Consider the following 21,936-nt stretch of genomic DNA (forward strand, 5'->3'; position numbering starts at 1 on the left):
TCAAGCCCTCAGAAGGGAAAGACAATGGAAAAAAAAAAATCAGAAAAATGAGAAGCTTAGAGCAGGAAATAGGTATTAACAAGAAACTTAAATTTTAATTGCCACAGAAATTAAAAGTGTACGAGAGAAATATAACCTAGAAGGCAGAAAAGAAACCCTCACTCTCCATATTTCAGCATTTTTAAATGTCTTCCTCTCAAAAATGTTATTCTTTCATTTTCCAACTGATAAGATAGCTATTTTTCTTCCAAACAATGAAATAAAAACTATTGTTTTATATTGTTTATGAGTACATAAGAGCTGAAAATTTCAAGGTGGCTAATTCCCTCACAAAATGGTGGGGAAATTAAATGCCCACCAACCCTCTAACACCAGTGTGCCACTGAAATGTATTCCAATTGTCTGGAAGAGTCTTTCCCCATGTTTCAGTTGCCTTTTGCTAACTCTGTTAACAAATTCCTGAGGCTTTTAAGGATGAAAAAATAATCAGTACAGAAGCTGCCGGTAATCCATTACTCATTAAAGTTGTAGCACGGTGTGAAACCATCCTAGCTGGCCTACTTGTGCTGAGTTTAAGCTCTTTGAATGCACAGTAAAGACATGAGGTTTTTGTTGTTGGGAAGACATACAGTACTAATAGTGCTTGAAACAAGACAAACCCAGACCTGTGAGCAGCATACAAGCAACACCTGCGCACTGAGGCTGCCCAAAGCTACTGCTGCTCTAGATTGTGTGCAGAAGACACTAACATAAGGAATACACCTTGAGTTGAAGATAACATGGTTTATTTCTTCATGATATTCAGATTAAAATGTATCAATGTATTTAGCACAATACTACATTTTAGGACAAAATCATCAGTGCTTTGCAAGGCTTCATAACTGTTTATTCATTATAAATAGTAAATATTTACTGAACTTTTTACATGAAAGACGTTTGTTTTTTGTTTCTGTTGTTTTGTTCTTTTTTTTTTTTTTTTTTTTTTACAACATGTTGTTGGTAGAGGCTGCAACACAAAGATTTCATTTTTCCCTCTCCCTTAAGACCAATGTGCGAACTAACCTCTGTACTGAATCTAGTCTAATGCACTACTTCATTGTCCTTAACACTAAAAGGAATGTATTTGTGTTCTGCCTCTCTCTTTGTTCAAAGAATAGAGAGAAATAAATAACACCGCCTTCCATCTTCCTGTTCCTCTCAACATCACAAAACACAAATTTATTGACATTCTAAAATGTCACAATGCAAACTTCTTGTAAACCTTGGTTCCTATAATTAATTTCTATGTTGGATATCACTGTATAATTTAAACAACTGTGTTATATACAGGTCCATCTCTGTTCATGTCCTGTACATCACTAAAAAATGTAAACGTAATCATTTTTTCTTACTGTTTCCTGAAAATGACCTTTAAATCATGATTAGCAAGCTGGATTTTAGCTGTCCAGCACACTGCGACATTTCTGTATTTGATCATTAGGAATTATGCACTGCAAAAATAAAAGTACCTGCAAAAATATAGTTCTGATTCTATCTATATGACTTTGGATGATTCCAAAGTTTGTGTGAGGTACACAGTATTGCACATTGCTAGGCAGTTGTGAAAAAATCAGTCACGTCGATTCTTTTCCTCCGTGTTTCTTCAAAAAGGTACAATGGACCAGGAAAACTCCACATAAAAAGATAAAATGTATTTTCCATGTTACATGAGATCTTGTCTCTTGGTAAAGCAAAACTTGTGACATTTATTGACATGATTACAGAAGCATAGTAAGATTACCAGTAAATTGCTCTGGAAGTCTTTTGCATTTATCCTAGTTTCCTAAGGACTGTGACATTTCCTCTTGTTGACAATTTCCAGTGTGTAACGAAAGAGGTTCTGCTGCCCATGCTTCAGAAACTGGGCAGCTTTAACTGAAGTTTAACTGAAGTTAGACTGAAGTCAGCACTGGATGCCAGATGAGTCAGAGTATGCAGAGCTCAACTGCTAAATTTTAAAATGTTCCATTTGTCCAAATCAATGCACATTAATTTCAACAAAAAAACGGAATGTTTTGCCAGGCAGCAATATTAAATTCTGTTCTGTTTTGTAACCCACTCATAATGAACTATGTCGCATTTATTTATTCATTATTGCTTTTGGCCTTTGTCTTCTGTATAGCTTTGTTCAGTCTTCAAAAGTCTACTAAAAGCTATGACTGGAGAGAACAGAACAAGCCTACTTCTCTCTAGGATTGCCCCAGTTTAGATTGCAGTGTGTTGAGAAGATCCCTGGTATCCAAGCTCTGGAGCGAGACCGGAAAACAACACCAGCTTTAACTTGAAGTGGACAGTTCATTTATGCAATATCTGGCTTCAGATAATGAAAGGCACCTGCAAAAAAAAACAAAAGAAGCTTTTTAAGTCATGCTGTGACAATCTCACAGCATGGGGCCATGCCAACTACAGGTTGACATTGTCATATTTAATATTGATATATCAAAGGAAAGGGACTAATATTTTTATTCCTGGGACAAGTTTGACAAAACTCTACATATCTGGGATTATATACTGTAATGATTCTTGAGCTGACCTCATTAAGAACATGTGTTTCTAATAATGGAATGCCAGTGGTTATTTCGATTTGGACAGCCCTTATGTTTTACCTAATGGCAATCAGGTTTCATGTCTCAACAATTAATAACATCAAGATGTTGTTGACATCACTTAAGAAAATAATTATGCAGCAGAAATCTTACTCAAACAATCAGCTATCTCACCACTGCACTCCACTTGATTTTGGAAAGTAGTAGCAGTCAGCCATTAGTATCTATTCCTGCAATTTTCTTTGTTACAGACAAAAAAATACATACAATTGATAAATGATTATTGCCTCGCAGTACTCACTTTGTCCATATTGCCCATACTGGTAGCCTGTGACAGGGTCCATGCTGTAGCCGGTGGTGCTGTAGGTTGGTGGGCAGTAGGACTGGGATGTAGGCAGGCTGTCTAAACTCTTCATGTGATCTAGCCGCTGACTGCAGCTGGCTGAGACAGTGGTGGTGGGTTCCAGACCTCCAGTCAAAGGGGACAGGGCATAATCAGTTTGGGGCTGGTGAGGCACACCACCATGGTTAGTCAAGAGTCCCATTACCTAAAAAAAAGATAAAATAATTGAGTAAAAACACATGGAAAACTGTATTGTTGTAGGAGCTGTAGGAGTCCGCAAGTCTTTCACTGATTTCCTAAAACAGGTAGACTTAGCATCCAATCTATGCTTTAGCTAACTAATGCAAAGAGCAGAAAAAGCTGTATTATCCATCAAAATAAAAACCGATGACCAGGAACCCACAAAAAGCAATACTGAGAGCAAAGAAGGAAAAGTAATGTCAAAAACTGTTGTGATCTTTGTCTGTCTGATCTTGTGCCCCAACCAGGATTTCTGCAGATGTTTATTCCTTGAAAACTCAATCATAATGGAATAAGAAACAGATAGTGACTCTTCACCTACGCAGTTCTGCATGGTCTAGCAAAGCAGAAAAGCTATGAAAAAGTTTACATACTTTTTTTTTTTTAATCTAAGATCAGCAGCCTCTAAAATGAAATCAATTTGGAGTGAATCACAGCAATACCATTGACAGAAGTAACAAAGGATCCCAGCACATACGAACATAAACATGTGGGGAAGAGGCAGAGCAGCCCTAACTCCTGTCACTGGATACACTGCGTGCCGGTCTGAAGATCTGAAATGCAAAAAAGTGCTGCTCATTATACCAATTCTCAATTTAATCCTGAGTTAGAAGAGACAACAGAAATGGTCTGGCTGTTCAGACTGACCTCAAGTCAGCTGTGCTGTGACTCCCTTAATAAGCTGCCTATACACAACTATAAAATCAACAACTGAATTGAGATGAAATGGAAAGAGCTAACTGGAAAGTACGTACGTGTCTCTACAGAGGCTCAGCCCTCTAAGTTGTAATTTCCAGTAGAAAAGCACAAACGATTTCAAAAGCACCATGCTTTTGAACAGGACTCAAGGAAGCTGCAGTGCTAAGTTCTTGGTTTACAAATATCAACTCACTTTATAGGCTGGTGCGTATTTGCATTCCCAGCACATCTCTACAGCACATTTTGCAAGTAAGTTCTGTTGAGAGAATTGCTTGCTTCTGCTGGACAAAGTTGCACTGCAAAGCTTGAGAAACAACTTGCAGGTTAAGATGGAGAGGCAATGTACAGCTTCTGCCAAAACAGCATAACCTGATAATTCTAAGTTGGTCTTCCTCCAAAAAAGCATTACAAATATCTGACACACGCTTTTTGATAATCATTTTGTTTCACTGTACTTATTCTAACCTACCAAAAATTATTAAATTTGCAGTCTGTTTTGTGAAGAATAAAGCCACGCTCATATAAATATATCCGGTTCCTAAAGTTTTGGTGTCCCTTCTCAAATTGTATTTATTTTCCATTGCAATAGAAGAGGGATTTTTGTTGCAGAGAGCTCATAGTCCCAGCTCAGCAAGCTCTGAATTGTTTGTTTTTAATCAATAAATGAAACAAGTCCCAGGGATCACAATTAGAGAGTAGGAAAGAAGACAAATCAAGGTCTTACATGTCTAATAAGAAAAAAAGAGGCATAAGCAGAGGACTTCAAAAAGTAACACCCAGATGCCTTCATCACGCATATAAATCATGTCTTGAGATGCACTCAGCACATCTCATTGTGAAATCCTAGCACTGAAGTTAAAAACACAAAGAACTTGGATTCGGGTATAGAATGTTATATATTTTTTATATTATATGTGTATATATTTATACTTAATTCAAACTTAAACTTAATTTCAAGTCACAAAAACCTGTGAAAAGAATTTGAGATTAAATATGATGCAATTTAAAAATCCTTAGAATTACCAGAGATTAAGAAATCATCATACTAGAATGGCAACCTGAGTGGTATTTTGTCACCAAAAGAAAAATACTAAAAGCTGAGATTACTGGACTCCCAACTTTTCCTCCTCAAACTGAATTCTGAAAAGTATTATAAATTTTCAAGATTATTTCAGTAAGTTCTGCTATTTTAGGAAATACACATATTTGTCTTGCACTGTTGGAAAGTGACATGATCATGAAAATGTAGCATGTTTAACAAACTGACATTGCATCAGCAACATACAATGGTAGATACATTATACTTTCAATGAACATAGGTTACATTAATATTCATCCTTTAAAATTAAGGTTATGAACTTAAAAGAATAAGAAATTCCACCAAAAAACCCCCACATATCTTAACATAAACATTTATGTTAAAAATTACTGCTGTGAAAAATATTTACTTTGGCACAAGCATCATGGTTTTGACTACAGTTTTAAACATTCATGGTTTATCAGAAATCTGAAATAAGTGCACAGCCCTTTCCATTTCTGTATAGCACCTATGTAATCCCAATATTTACAGCATTTTACCATGTTGTGTTCCAAGTTCAAGAGCAGGGAGAACAGCCTGAGCTTGTGTTGCCCTCACAGCCCCGCTGGAGTCCTGATGCCACTCCTCTGCACTTGAGCTCTCATATCACATACACCATCTCTACCATGAGTTTTATGATGGATTGCTAAGTTGGGCAAATAGCTATTTTGCCAACTGCACGCTCTAAGTAACTTAAGTCTTTTCTGTTTAACATTTCCAACAGAACAGAGCCCAAGACAATTTTTTTTTTTTTAATTAAACAGAAAATAGTACAAGCCTTTAAATGTCTTTTATAAGATACTCCTAATAGACAGTCTGGAGAAGAACTGGCACAGCATCCTATCTTTGAGGTGGGGAAAACTATGTTTGAGATGGGATAACCATCTTCGTAGAAATGTCTTCTTCAGAAGCCTTAGGAATCATGCTGTAGTTGATTAGTATCTAAATAATTAGATTTTTGGTTATGTCTGTTTTGAAAGCTATAAGGGAAGTAGCCTTAGGGCAAAAGTCTTTCATATGGTATGTGCCATGACCTTATCACCCATACAAGGAGTTACAGGAAGGGCATGGCTGACTTTCACCTAATCAATTAGATAGCCATCAATGGGCCACGTCTGCAGGATGCTCAGCACCTTCAGCTTAGTAGCATACAAAAGACACACGAAGATCTGGGTTTTGCAACTCAGATCTTCCGCTAGTATTAAACAGTATAATACTCAGTAAGTAAAGAGATCTGATTTTTTTTCATTAACCATTGCAAAACATTTATTCAGTCCACATGCCATTAAAATTACCGGAAAATGTGCACTTGCCTCTGAATTAATTGGGGAAAATTGAAGTAGTAATTGTCACCCTCACCAATCTGGATCTCAAAGAAATTAAAAGAAGAAAAATCAAGGGCAGATCTAACATCGAGAACCAAATGCTGCTGTAACTGTTCCATTTATTTTAGAAAATAACTCCTACAGATGCAAAAATTCAGGCTGATTTACATTACATGTTTTGTTTTCCTTAAAAACAAAAAATGTTGAGCCTTTGAGTTTATACAATAAAAGACAGCGTATATAATTAATAAAGTTATTTTATATTCTGTTAGAAGAAAATGAATGTGTATTTAGGAATATCAAAAAGAACACTTTGAACACTTCAACAACTGTAACTGTTGAACTTTGAACATTGAAGAGTTTTCATGGAGCGCATCCCAAACATCCAAAACATTCATTGGAACAAGTCTCTAGCTGTTGGAGTTGACACAGCATCACTGGGTAAAGTTATGATCCAGGAGGAAGAGAAATCGAGTGATGAAAGCTTAAACACCACGTACACAACACTTGGTCCACTATCAGCTGGTAGAAAATACTTCTATCATTAACAAAATAAAGTCCATTAAAGTGAGAAAAAGCTCATTCCATTTAAGTGAAGCATTATGCCCATTAATGCGGTTGGTATTTTAGGATGTAGGACCTACCATAAGCACAATAAAATTCTCATATGTTTTAATTCATTTACGCATGCCTGCATTTAATATGCCTTGTGACCATGTCTGCAATTAATATGATTTATGAGAAAAGAACATGTGCAATATTTTTTGGGTACAGTGATACATTTTTTCCCCCTCCTGTGAATGAAAGATTTAACAAAACAGCTCAAGGAAAATTGTTGGCAGTTAACGTATTAAGTTGAACTGACAGAATCACGAGTAAACTTTAGTGGAGTTAATGATATCCTCTTATCTGACCCTGACACATTTGCAGCATGTAATTTACAGAAGCTCTGTCCAGGGAATCTTGACAAATGCTCCTAACGATGTCAGGGCAATGTTCCATTCTAATGTAAAACAGATGTGGGTCAGATACCCTCATTCATCACAAACACTGCAAATTTCAAACTCCTTCTGAGATGAATGGCATTACCTGCTGTTAACTCTTTTTACTGCAGAAAAATCTCTCACAAACAAAATACTGCACTGTAAAGCACATAAAAATGTTTGCCCTAATGCACTATAATGGCAGATTTTAGTAGATTGTATAAAATTAATTAGCTACATGGATCTATACCTATAGGACCACAGAACTATATTTCTGACTCATTTCTTAAACATGAATATTTCAGCTGGGTATATGAAGAAACCCAAGGGTAAGAATTCTGTGCCAACTGGCAAGCACTTGGAACCAAATACTTGGTTAATAAAAATAGGAGCAAATACACCAACTTTGAAGAACCGATGATCTGACCTTCTGTGTACTTGAATCAAATGAGGCCTCATACTGATTTCACACCACTAGACATCAGTGGTAGCTACACTGAAATCAGAGAAGGTGCAGTGGTGTACCATTTAGGACAACTGAGAGGATAACTTAATCCTACAAGAATTATATTTTTAACTACAGGAGATTACTGATATCCACAACATTACCACAGTTTGTCTCTAAACTAGTGCCTTTTTTCAGGCACTAGATCATGGACTCACAGGACTAGGTAACTCTAGCAAAATAATTAAGAGAAATTCTCTAGATCCTGTTGCATGGAGAAGCTTCAAAAATGTTAAGACTGAAAAGGCAAACTAGAAGGCCCAAAGATGAATGTATGTTCGATTTTCTATTATATATTATTTATATATATTTTATGTAGTTAAGTATAAATACTTAATAACTCAAAATTGTTACACAGTCTTAGGGATTGTAGGTACTGGCTTGTGAGTTTAGATTGTTAAATATGGCAATATTACTTACAGTTGTTCACAGCATAGGGTTAGATTTTCCTTTCCCTGTAAACTCTTCTCTCACCTACTGCTCAAACCAAAACACAACAGAGACAATCAGCCATCATCAAAAAGACTGGAGGCAGCTGGACTCGCACACGCCTTCCCTTCACAACTAGAATACACTGTTCTGTTTTCTGGAAGCTAGACAAACAAAAACCATTTTGTTTTCCCTTTCTTTTACATTCAAACACTAGTTAATTTTGTCACTGTCAGAAGGCCTGGGGATGTGATCTGTGAAGCTTTTACAGCAAGATTCTCACGGAACTCCATTTGGCCCTAGTACAGCTATTACATGGTCTTACACGGCTGGATCAACCAAGGGAAAGTTGCTACAAAATCCTTGCCAAATAGTTAAGAAATATTATCCATAAATGTGAAAAAGATGACAAACAAACATTGCTGAAGTAATCCAACATATAAGGAAGGGTTTATTCATGAGGCTTCCATTAGTGTCTATGCCAGGACCCTAATGCCAGGTTAATATCATCACCAGGACAAACACAAACATTTTGCTATTTTGACTAGGCAAGACTGAGCCTCTTAGCATTCTGACTCAGCACTCAGTCTTTCTTTTACAAGAAAATGATTACTGTTACTGCTTTCCTGGCAAAAACGAAACAAAAAATCAGGCAGTTCTCTCTTGAGGGGTTGGAAATTCTGAAGCAAACTGAGCCCTACACATTTGAAGACAGAGGCATTGCTTCCTAGAGTAACTTTGCTATTGATTAAATTTTGCTGTTTCTGATCCCCACTGCAATACAGGCTTTTCACCAAATCATACCATCGTATTTTTAGTATCCTCCCTTGGAAATCTAAAATACAGAACATAATTAAGTGATAGTTAAGTGATTACTCATAACAAAGCCCTCATTCACATACCAGCCATTAACTGAATAAATATGCAAGTACTTGCATTCCTGTAGACATTTTCATTTCATAAGTTCATTAAAGAATTAAAAGTTCACCAATGCATGCAAGTCACATATTCTATGAAGAAGTAAATCATACTTTCTCTCAAGTGGTTCAAATTTAAAGTCTATGTGCAGCAAATGCAAAACATTACTGTAAGAGCTGCAGTGCAGTTAAACACTCATTTTGTGTATATTGTAAGTGATGCAAATTATTGTGGAAACAGCTGAGTCAATCTTGTGGGAATTCTAAAACTTTCAATATCACAGGGTACAAAATAAGGCTTATTTTGTTTTTTTCTGATGTCTGTTAAAAAAAAAAAAAGTTAAGATGTGAAATTACCAAAAAGATTTGTTCAAAAATTTTAAAATGATTATATATTGGGAATTATGCTTTAAGCTAAAACATTTTTGTTTGTGTTTTAAACTCCGAGGCAAATAAACAGAATATTTTTGTTCTAAAGGGGAGCAGTCAGAGGTAGGAAAAACTCAGGCTTCATTTTTGAAAGAAATTTTTTCACCTGAAGAAGATTCATCATGAAACAGCAGCCAGATGTAAGAGCAGAGAAACATCTAGCAGTCAGAATCATAAACTATTTCAAAATATATTAATTTAAGAACTGTCAAAGCTTCCGGATAAGCATTATCTTCTTATAGTGCCCACACAAAGGCACCTTCAGAAAGAAAACCTCAAACACTGAACTCTAAATCTGCTGCAGTTTGACGGCTGTAGTGTGAAGAAAAACGTGATTGAAAATCACAGTACTTACTGATAAGTTTTATACATATTGTGTTATTTTACTCTTACATTTTCAGCAGAGTCCAGAGTTTTGTTGTTGTTGTTGTTTTCCCTTCCTCCCCCACTCCCCCCTTCAGATTTCTGAGCAGTAAGAACAGACACGTTTTGGAAGGCTGCATTCTGCCCTTGAAAACATTCTGGCAAGGGGAAGGTGAAATTGGAAAAACGCCCAGGGAAGGAAGCTGTGATGGACATTCAAAATGTAAGGTCACCAGTTTACTGTTGTCGTTATACTAATAAATATAATTTATGCATATAATGAATATGTTAATATATTTTATATTCATAATTACAATATTTACAAAATGATGTTGTTATTTTTGCAAGGTAACTATTATGAAACTATTGAATCTCGTATATTGATCGCATATTCCAGAAACAGAAATAATCCCATTAACTCAACTTTTTCATTCTTTCACCTAATGTATTTATTTTTACTAAAAATAAAATAAAACTGCTCTCATTAAAATTATATCATGTGAATTTACTTTCTTCCCCATAAAGAAATCCCTGACCTGGTCTTGGTCATTAAGTAAAGAGTTCTTAAAGCCAACATCACAGTGACAAATATCACGAGCTTCTGATTGGTAAGGAACTCAGAACTAAAAAGTATGTTTTCAGCTGCATAGTAAGTAGAAGGTGTTGTAAAAGGCATAATGAGTTAACACCTGTATTTTTAATTCCTGCCCTGTTAATAAGAAAATTCAAGTTGATTCTTTATCAGAACGTTCTCTTTAGCAGAGTTAACAGGACAGTATGAATATATGTAACTGATTCGACAACTGCCGCCAGGTCTACACGTCAGGTTAATGAAATCCAATGCTCACACAGACTAACGCCAGTTGCCTAGTATCTCTCATCAGGAGAAGTTACAGGTTCATTCTTAAACTCAGGCGGTGAAATGTTTTGACAGTAAAAGAAAGAAACCCTGAAACAGCTGGCAGTTTTACTACTGTTCACAGAAACACTTGGAATTTTCTTATCAAGATTAGTCTTGAGCTCCAGGTAATTGCATGAGAACTGCGAAGTATTTTCAAGAATATTGTGATCTTCTGCACATTCAACATTCAATCCTCTTTCCATTTAGAAAATATGGTCTTCAAAGCTACTAGTTAGGCTCAGTTATAGATAAAGACAATAAGGAAAAAAAAAAAAAAAAGTAGAGCTTAGAAGTTTTCTAGAGGGCAAGGAGGAAAAGAAAATCGGATGTCCAGCAGGATACAGGTTGCACACATTTGTTCTTTCTCTGTTAAAAATTTATCAGAGCATCCTAAAAGTTAACTGCAGGAAGCAAGTAGCCTCATGGGCAGCAATGTGAGCACAGTGTTGCTGCTCACCCTGAACCTAAGAGCAGCCAGAAACAGCACGCTTCCAAACCTGCAAACTGCGTAGGGCAAACTGTGCTGCTTTGACATTAATAAAAAGCACATGACAAGGTCAAGGGATGCCCATGTACACCGGAAAAGACCTTTTCCTTGTCTTAAATGAAGCAGTTCAAAATATTGAAATCCTGTCTTAAAAACAATCTGCTCTCTTGTAAGGCCAAACACAGCTCTTGCAAGACAAATGTTATGGCAGTAGGTCTTCTGCTCTACAGCTAGAGAACCAGGGGTGATTGTTAATGTCGGACTCAAAAAGTGCTATGGCAGTTCAGAGGCATGCTCAACTCCTGTACACACACATTAACCTACAGATATGCTGTTCCCTAACAATTCCGAGTTATCCAATTTTTGTTAAAAGAAAATGCACTAAGCAACTGAAACCTAATTTGAAAAGGAAATACAATATCCCTAGAAATGTATGCATGAAAGCCAAGAAGCTGCATAATAGGCATAGAAAACATAAAAAATATGTGATTTACATATATTACACACTAATAATCTCTGTTCTGACATTATATTTATAGAGCACTGGCTGAGATGGAGTGCCTGTGGTTTGGTTGTTTTTCTATTTGATACAAACAAGGACACTCCTAGCTATCAGTTCCCCAGGACATCCATCACTAGTTTATTCCTGCAGAAGCCTATCTGCGACAGCTCTGCAGGCCAGGTTCTCACCACAGCCAGGTGGTAGCAAGGAAACCAGATGCACAGTGAAAGCCATCCATCATCCAGAGGGGATCTGCAGATCTCACTACAATGTAATAAAGGGCTGAATGTTAACCAGGTGGGACCCTTCCTATTCTCTCATTCTTAGGAACAAGAATACCATTTTATTTCCCAGTAAACTACCATCCTGCAAGACAGCTACATTAAGTTCTGCTTCTTAAAACTGTGCAAGATGTACAATCCTCTAACTTCCAAGTTCATGGCTGAAGTGATAAAAATAAAGTTACAGCACCCCAGTCATTTCCCCTTTTCTTCTGTGCTTCACCTAATGCTTGCCTTGAACAACTGGATGTCAGTCCATCATACCCAAGAACAAAGTTAGAAAGGAAACATCCCGCACAGCAAATAAAGCATCCCCAGAGGTCTGCAAGTCAGACCCTCAACTGGAGCAAACCGAAGTTGAAGGGAAGAGGAGGTTTAAGTCTGGTAAGACTATATCCTATGAATCTTAATATTAGATTTTGTTCTGCAAATTCTGAGGGTTTTATTTTTCACTCACAAAAGATTATTTGGGTTCAGACAAAGCCCCCACCTTCTCCCTCCCACTGAAGTCACTGTAAATTCATTTATCCACAGTATATCCAAAGTGCTTTCCTGAGAGAGACATTGATGGGTGGAAACATGACTTAATTGCTCACACACCCAGACTTACTGTGGTCAAAAATCCACTAACTAGCAAAAAGATCCTTTCTCATCTAAATTCCACACACACGGAGGGCACTACAGCGTGCCCACTCAGCAGCAAAATTCCTGTTTCTTTCTTAGTAAAATCACCAGTGCAAAACTGGCTTTAAACTTCCTGGCTACACTCAGACACCTGTGGTGCACAGGTCCCAAGGAAGCCCACCAAGGGGATCCTCTGGGACCCCCCAAAACCAATTGAAACATATCTTGCACTCAGTAGCATAGCACTGATGTGATCAATGTCTTGGGCTCATCCTTCAGGCGTAAAGCACAATCACAGTTGTTTCACATAATGAACAGTTTTATGCAACGAAGACGACAGAACAGTTGCAGAGACACAAACCCTGGGTATGTCATTTAATCCCGAGGTGTCTCCGTTGTCACTTAGGCCCCAAAGCTGTTTCAGAGGTGCTACTGGTAACAATATGTGAGTATTTTAGGGCTGCTTTTTTGTTTGCTTGCTTGTTTGCTGTAAGGTGATGGAAAGATATTTATCAGCTAGTCAGGTTCATCATTCCATTGTCAAGAAGCTGTTTAACTTCTAAGTGAATATAAGCGATCACCTGTGGACATTCAGTGATGAACAAATAGCATCAATTTCTGAACGATCAGCCTCCTGAACTTCTTGTTAAAGGTGCAGAATAAAGACAGCAGTTCTAAAAACCAGGGCAGAAAAAGTTTTAGAGCAGAAAATTAAAAAACGAAAAGAAACAGCAGAAGTTTCATTGCATAAAGACAGAGCTGGGTGTAAAGAAGCCCAGCAACTGATTAAAAGAAGTCTAATCTGCTCCAGAATCTCCTTTTGATTATATCAAACCTCAAATCAGCAAGACTTTGGGGGGAGGAAGCCTGGCCTCACTGTTTTGTTCCACTTTGCCCAGACATCACAAGATTTCTTTACTGTTGTGCTCAACTTCTGTGTCACAGACAATAAAAGCTTTGTGAAAGAAAAAAAAAGATCACATTTTCCATAGCCAGAACCAACATACATTTAAACTGACACTAACAACTACCTTTGATGGATTAACGCTCAACCCTAGGAAGATATTTATATCCAAACTGTGGAAGCCTTGCACACTATGAAACCACCCATTTTAAAAAAGTCATGGTTTTTGTTGAAGATTGCATTTAGAAATGAGAATTCTTTAGAACAAAATCCATTCAAGTCTTGTTGGAAGTACATCCGTTTGTTTTTTCTGTTGGTATTTTTTTCTCGAGGTTTCAAGCCATAAAGTTTTGTACTTCACTCTATGCTATAGGAATCTGTGAAACTTAATTACATTTACTGTTACAAAAAAGGGCTTATGAACTTTTGCCTTTGGGCAAAAATGTTTATTTCATTGCCTTTGTTATTCATTCTTTTCAACTCCAGTGCCTTTGAACTTTTCAGCTGCACAGAGTTATCACCGTTGCACAGGAACCAGGAACTGTACTCCCAAGATGCAAACCACAAGTTGAAGAAAACGAAGGAGGCAAAGATATACGAGTCGTTATTTTGGCCACCCTTTGTGCCATTAAAATCTCATTTTCTGCCTATTAGAATGCCCTCTCCCTGCTTAGGCAGTGGTGATAGTCGGTGATTAGTGTGTAATTGGGTATAATTGTCTTTTCACTTTTCATTTGTGTCATTCTGAGCTTCTCTCTGTTTTTCTAACCACTTCGAGGAAATAAGGGTGGAAAACAGATAAAGCCGTTAAAACTCTCACTTTCAGCCCTGAAGAGATTCCTGATTGTAATTATAGATTGCATCCTCTTTGTGACTTCTCAGAATTTAGTGGACATCTCTTTCCGAGCACCTGGGCAAAGCTCTAGCTAATAAAATAAACTACCGTCTATTCAAGTTTAACTAATAATGTCAGCTTCAGACAGATGCCTCATGTAGGAAAATTTAACCAACCTTTTGACACTCAATTATCAAGGCAATTTATAAACGTGATTTCCTAAGAAGAGCTCATGCAAATTAGAAAAACAATTATGGTAGTCATGCATTTATACACTGCCGAAGAGCAGTAATGCTCCTAATTTATGTATTTATAACTCGATTATAGCTCATCTCAAAGTGTAGTGTTCAGCCCTCAGAACTCTCCTAGCACCACTTGCCTGCAGTTTTTCCGTAGTATCTGGTAAAACCTTTGTGAGGTTATCTTAAAGAGATTTTATTCACGCAAAAGCTACAGGATCTACTTTCTATACCTAGCCGTGGTTCTTCAGGAATTACCAATGCCTAACAACTGAATATAAACACAAATCCTGTATGATTACTTTATAAATTACTTGAAATTAAATATAAGCTATCACTCTTGATTCAGCCAGTAGGAAGAAAAAAATAAAAAAAGAAGGAAACTAGCAAACTGAAATCATGTGGCTTATATAAAGAATACATTATGGTTTAAATTTGGCAATTCATTATACTGTGGCCTGAGGGAATAGACTCTTTGGTTCTGGTATACAGCAAATCCTCTGTCTGAAAACACAGGACTGACCTGAGGTGAAAGGCCATTGCCAATGGCAGGGTTCATGGGATTTGAGGGCCCGGACGGAGGCACAAAGCTGTCTGTATAGCTGGAAAATCCATGCCTGGTGCTGGGTAGGCAATAGGCAGAGCTGCTCTCTGGGTTCGAAGGGAGGCTGCTTTGGTGTACAGTGCTTGGAGGGAGAGGCTGAGGTCTATGGACTGTACTGCTTGGATCAGACACGGCTGGAAGGAAAAGAAACACGTTGATCATTTCCCTCCTCTTTTCCTAGCGTAATAAGTTCATTATGTGAAGCTCAACTTGATATCGTTTCATCAGAACCTGCATGGAAGTACTGATTAAATAGAATGGTAAGCCTTCAACATTGCTAGATATCTAGCTGGCCAGTAAAATTACATAAAAATTCCATGAAATCGTCATTATTAAATAGACCCTAAAAGCCAAACAGATTCGCAGTTTTCAGACAATTCTCAGCAAGTGCATTGCTTAGAATTGACACTATAAAATTATATATAAGATATGAAAAAAAAAATATTTTAGATGACTTATATAATTATTTATAAGCACATACACACACGTATATAAGGTTACATATAAAAGAAAAGCTTAATTTGTTTAGAAGAAAGAAAGGCTTTCCCTTTCACAGAAATTCTGCTGTGATTTGTAGTGAAACTAACAATGGATGGGAAAAGTCCTGGGCTTTCGAAAATTCCATTACTTAGATAATCTGGCAACAACATTCAACAACAGTTAGCATAAAAATCTCAGAGAGATCAAGGAGGATATGGTAACTTGGCTTATGCAAATCTCTCCTGTAAGGATTTTCCTTAACAGCAAAATCTAGTAAAGACTAGATTTAAAGATCTGTTTCCCTTGCTCCAGTCTAATTCATAGAATTTCTGGTAAGGTTATGACAAATTTTTACCATGCTGAGACTTGCTACTATATGATGCAGAACAATGGTCTGAATAGCTGATTATTTCCAGTGGGAAAAGCTGGGAGTACTTACTGAAGTTTCAGTGCATCACCATCAAAAGCAACAGAGGACTGTAACTGCTGCTCTTTCACACCACACCTCTGCAATGCATGAGGCTATTATTTCTCTAAAGATAGTACCTTTCACATGGAACCAGCTCTTTCTTGCAGCAAAACAAATTAGAATCCTTACATATTTTAAATAAGCAGACTTGCAAGGTCATCACCGAGTCGATCCCTAAAGTAGCCAATGTCCTTTTTTCTACATTTTGAGAAGAAAATGTTTCTGCAGTAGATCAACACATGAAGCCCCCAGTAGCACTCTCTAGCCAAGTACCTGTTTGCTACTGTACCTTGCGGTATGGAGGTGGGCTGATAGGACGGCTCAGAGAGCTGGTAAGTCGGCAGAGTCGGCATGGCGCTGGGTGGAAACCCTCCTGGGATCAGGTGGTTAAAAGCCATCAGTTGGTTGGCTCCTGCCTGCTTCCTCCATCTAGCACGGCGGTTGCTAAACCAGACCTACAAATGATTTAATTAAGCATGTTTGATTTCTGTACATTTAATAAAGGTGCATCAGAAAAAGTAGCATCGGATTTAAAATGAAATCAATGTCTCAGAAGAGAGCAAGAGAAGGTGTGCATTGGGCACATCTGCCATCAGCTCCTAGACACTCAAAAAGCCCTTGGCACACACTTTCATGGTTCAACAGACAGGAAGCAGGAATCCCAAAGCCCGGTTTCCTCTCAACTACAGCCTCCTGAGAAAGAAGCTGACTAATGTTTTCAAGTTTTAGTGCCTTTAATAGCTATTAATCACTGTCCTTACTGCCAGATTTAATGAGAAAGGAAAACATCTCTCCATTTCATCTGAGTGCCAGCCAAAGCTATTTGGTCTGAATTGTTTTGTTTTTGCATTCAAATTGCTGACAAATCAGCAGCATCCTTTGAAGCACTGTTGGAAGGTGCTTATATTTATATGCTGGAATTTTATGTTGCCCTAATTATCAACAGAAGTTTAAGCTTTTAATTTGAAAAACAAAAGCTCCGCATATAAAGAAACAAAGCCCACCCAACAAGTTTTCATGTATTCCCATATGTACAAAACATCTCTCAATAAACTCAACATTAACACTAGATCAGAATTTCAGTACTAGATCAGTATTTCAGAACCAACCACTCTGAAATCTGTTCCCAGGTCAGGGTATCAAGCAGATGGGTTTTGGATAAGTGGAAAAATTCAGCTATAAATCTGCTTTCTACCAACAAGTGATTCCTTCACATCATTCTCAGCTCATGCTCTAAGTTTTCCAAGCCTTTGATGGCTCTTATTACCTATAAGAAAGGAGGAGACAAGATCTTACTGACACAGACAATAAGATCTGCAGCATGTAGGTTAGTACTGGTATCAATGGTGACTACAGGTCACAAGTCTGAAGGGCAGGCAGGCACAGCAGGGGTGCCCAGACCTGGCATGCACCACCACTGCCTTGCTGCAGGTTTAGAGTATCTTCTAGGTTAAACCTTTTCCACGAGAAGGGCAACTGCAGGAGAGAAAGGCTTTTACATTTCGTAAACTAGCAGACATATTATTGCTCATAACTGTAGATAGTGAAGCAGCTGCAGCAGATCAATTAGAAAAGAGCGAGCTAAGGTCTCATACAGTAGGTCTGCAGAGCTTGTAGGCAGTGCAGCCTGAAGGGCAGGAGGCAACTAGCTGCTGAACCGCAAGTAGAAGTATTTGTAACAGTAAGTGAGGTCTCAGATCTGTCACCCTTCCAGCGAACAGCCCACGCCAACTTATGAATCAGCCATCACAGACTATATTTCCAGGTGTAACATTACAGGCCATAAGCTGCCTTTATATGAGGGCGTAGAACATTTTGAACTCCCTTGCTCACATTTCAGCCTGAATTTCTTATTCCTCTGACATCTTCCATACACTTATGCCCTTCAGAGCCCACCAGTCTCACATTCCTATTGCGGTGTCCTTTGAAGATGACCAAAAAGAAAGGGCAAAATACTCTGAAGAGGGAGAAAGGGGCTCTCTGAAGAGCCAAAGTACACTTAGAAAGGATAATGGAGGTCACAGAGGGAGTGGGGAACAGTGAACACACACAGTAATTAACCCACCCAGGTCATTAACTGTTGCTTTCTCCATGATATTCTCCCTTCTTCAGGTCAAGAGGGTTATCTGGTGATCTTCAAACGCTTTGGGAACCTTGCTGAACACCACTGTGTGGTTTTCATTGAGGAAAAGAGGCAATGAGATTTTATTTCCTCTACAGATAAGGGTCTGTCTTCTGGCTCTAGATCTTTCTTAAAAACTGAGTCAGATCTCAAACTGGAACTCAGCAGCAGCATTAATGCCAAGTGTTGTGCTTTTATTTACAGATTATAGGTCTTGTCTATAAAATGAGCTAAATGTAGGCAAGTGCTTTCCCAGAACCACAGAGGTGCACCAGCCATCACAGGCAGGAATGTGGTGCTCAGCAGCACCCAGAAGCCCATGGCAGCTCTCAGTGAGCGTGTGCAGGAGCTCTGCTGCCATGTGGCTGCTTGACCATTGCTGGGCCGACCAAAGAGACTACACAAAACACTCAGAACAGCAGAGCGAGTTTCTACCAAATGATCCTCTGCAGAACATGGCTACAGGAGTCTGTCCCATATAAAGAATCTGCCTCAGGACTTCAGCCCTTTTGGGAACACCAAGAACTCATTGCCACAATAACCACGTCCGCATTCTGCTACCCAGTGATAGATAAGCACAAAAACATCTTAGCAGCAAGCACCAGGGGCATCATCCATGTATGTCCTTGTTTTCCTTTGATTTTAATGGGCTTTGGATCCATCTTGGTAAAAGCAAAAAGGATTTGTTATAAAAAAAAAAATTAATAAAGTCAAGACAAAGTGACTCTAAGCTAAATAATTCAAACATTTTATTTATGTTTTATGTAATATTTGTTAAAATGAGTCAGATGCCAAACTTTATGCAGAAGCAGTTATACACTTTGTAGGGTAAGTGAAATTATACCTTTTAAAAATCATGTTATTCTACTTAAACTACATACAGCTGCCTTAATATATTCTGAAAAGTCCAGGAAAAAAATTAAACAGCACCTATGAAAACTCCACATGCAACATTGCCCCTATTTAAAGAAATCTTGAAAAATTTTGCCAATATTAAGACAAGGCAAAAATAATTACCACAAACCATCGTGTATGCTGAGAAGCATACTGCAGATACCCAGGGAAACGCTTTCTTTTGTTTGCTCATTTCCAGCGTCATTGAAACACATTTCTATTCAGTAAATTTCATCAAAATTACAAAATCCTCACGTTATGAAGTGGACTTTTCAAATCTAGCAGATTCCCCATAGCATACCCCTGTTCTTCCACAGCCTCACTTCTGAGCAAAGCAATCATCACCTTTGTGCTGTAGTCACCACGACCACGCTAAATTCCCTCATGGAAGCAAAGCAATAGATATTAGAGTTTCTGCCTTTCAGAGACTCAAAATCCAGCATTCTTACACCAACAGACCCACGTCAGAAGAAATTTGACCTGCCTGTGCAGGGGCCTTAGCTCTAAATTAGGTCAGCATTGTGCTTGGTGTTGTGCAAACACGTGCACGGGCAGAGGAAAGGCGGCCTGCTGGGTGACCCCAGCACCCAAAGCGAGGCTGTGCTCGCAGCCAAGGCACGTTCATGTTGGTGAGACTTTGGCTCCCCAGCTTCAGTGTCACTTTCAGAGATGGAATGTAAATTACTCTGACTATTTGGAAGCAAAGTTTAACCACAGAATCTGGCTAAAATTTATATCACTGAGGGCCTTGAAAATAGAACTGAAGAAGAGTGAGAGTATAGTGAAAAAAAAAAAAAAAAAAAGTGTAATTTAAAGGAAGTAAGCATTGGAGACCCAATTTTTCACTCATCTGGAACTGGATTGACAAAAAAAGAAATCACTCTGCAATATAAAATATTAAATAAGTATAATATAATTTTGTATGTATATATATATGTTGCAGTACTGTTGAATGGATAATGAATGAAACCTAGTAAGTTTCTCCCATTTCTGCTTTCTTATATTCAGATCCTGCTTTTTATTATCATTTTTCCTTTAAATAGTTCGCAAGCGACCGTGCCAGCATCTTACTTTGTTGATCTCGACAGGGTACTCCTTAAGAGATGCATTTATTCACTTGGGAACATAGCAGTGTAATCAGCCCTGACATCTCAACAGCCTGATCACAAACACAGAGTGCTCTATGTGCTTTTAAGGGAAAAACATCTCTAAACCACCAGCACAAAACATCTGAGATGTGAATTCTGCAGGAAACTCGTGGATATTTTGTTAAAATGCAGTCCTGACCATTGCAAACATAAGTGCCAAAAGCATGCAAAGTCAAAAGACTGAGGAATTGTTAGCAGCACTTCTCATTTCAGCCAAAGGGCAATTTTCCCCCATTTGCCTCCTGATATTTTCCACATACCTGCATCTTTGCCATGTTCCCACCTCTTCCTTCCTCCAAAAAGCAAAAACAAACAAAAAAAATGAAGGGAATAAGGCCTTCCAACTGCCTCTCAATGTGATCCAACATATTCAACTCTCACACGTTACTCTGCCTCAGTCCTGCACGGCTACTTTTAAAACACTGCAGCTGAGCGCTATTCGGTAGTATTGACTAATAAGCACAATGAACTGTGTAGTTTTAAATTAGAACACCATTAATTTGAGCACAAAGGTAGTAGGGACCAAAGAAAGAGAATCAAAAATCACATCCTTTCTTCTCCTTTGTATATATAAATGTCTTTTTGGGCATGTGTTTGTTGTTGGCTAATTTATCTATATGAATTCCTGCTTTACCTCAGGAAAAAAAAAATAATAATACTGCAATAGCAAGGTTATCTACTACAAGAATGCACACAGCAATTTCTTTCTGTATCCTGTATGTGATGTAAGAAGGACAGCCTCAAAAAGAAGCACTATAAATTTTCCACAAACCACATCAGGAATATCTGTAAAGATCTGCTGAGAGGTCTTAAATGTTTCTGAATCCATCCCCCATTCCCTTACCCCATCTCCCCTTAGGACCATGCAGCTGGAGCATGAGCTCAAACCATTCCAGAGGAGCAAAGAAAGATTTTTTTTGGCACAGGTTCCTCCTCCCCTGATTTCCCAGTGAACGCTTCTCACTGTTTGCTACTGAGAAGAGAATGTTAAAGCTAAGATATTGGACTTCAGATCTTTCAAATCACACCAGCAGCTTAAGAGTCATCATTGCTTCTCTCCCCTTTGCCTCCTCTATCTTCTCCAAACATTCTCTTCCTTTCCACATGTTCCTTTCCACAGTGAACAGAAAAATAAACCAACATGCAATCACATCTCTAAAATAGTAAAGTATTCTTTTTTTTCAGTTTTTTTATTCAGTTTTTCTTCTGGCTGCACAAGACCTCAGCCCTTAGGACTTCTATTTACTGAAGCTGTGATGAGCTTTTTACAAAAGCTTACCACAGAGTTGACATGAGAATGTACATACCCATCCCCAGCCTATAGATTGAGGCCTCACGCTGCTGCCAAATTCACCTAGTTCATCCAGGACTGAAAATAAGCCTGGTGTGGGAACCCAGAAGTGGCCAGAGGAGACACTACCCACTTCATTCCTTATGCGTTGTTTGTTACAGAAACCGTAACCGTGCTTCTCTGAAGCTCAGAAGAAGCCTTTGATCTTTATCTACAGTGGGAAAAATTTCACTTTTGGAATCAGCCCCGAGGTTGATTC

General features: G+C 38.1%; 1 protein-coding gene across 2 annotated transcripts in view; it reads right to left on the reverse strand.

The window, feature by feature from the left end:
* Window positions 1-835: 835 nt before the first annotated feature.
* The window catches only part of PAX3 (paired box 3), a 64,206-nt gene continuing 43,105 nt past the window's right edge, over window positions 836-21,936 (reverse strand). For both annotated transcript variants that reach the window (XM_085232980.1, XM_085232979.1), the window contains exons 6-9: window positions 16,512-16,677; window positions 15,193-15,407; window positions 2,887-3,133; window positions 836-2,373 (exon numbers count right to left, since the gene is read on the reverse strand). In XM_085232980.1, the coding sequence (XP_085089106.1) occupies window positions 2,339-2,373; window positions 2,887-3,133; window positions 15,193-15,407; window positions 16,512-16,677 (663 nt within the window). In that variant the 3' untranslated portion in view covers window positions 836-2,338. The remainder of the gene's footprint in view (window positions 2,374-2,886; window positions 3,134-15,192; window positions 15,408-16,511; window positions 16,678-21,936) is intronic.

Source organism: Meleagris gallopavo, chromosome 11, assembly GCF_905368555.1.
Source record: "Meleagris gallopavo chromosome 11, MGAL_WU_HG_1.1, whole genome shotgun sequence".
In the NCBI taxonomy this organism is placed as follows: Eukaryota; Metazoa; Chordata; class Aves; order Galliformes; family Phasianidae; genus Meleagris; species Meleagris gallopavo.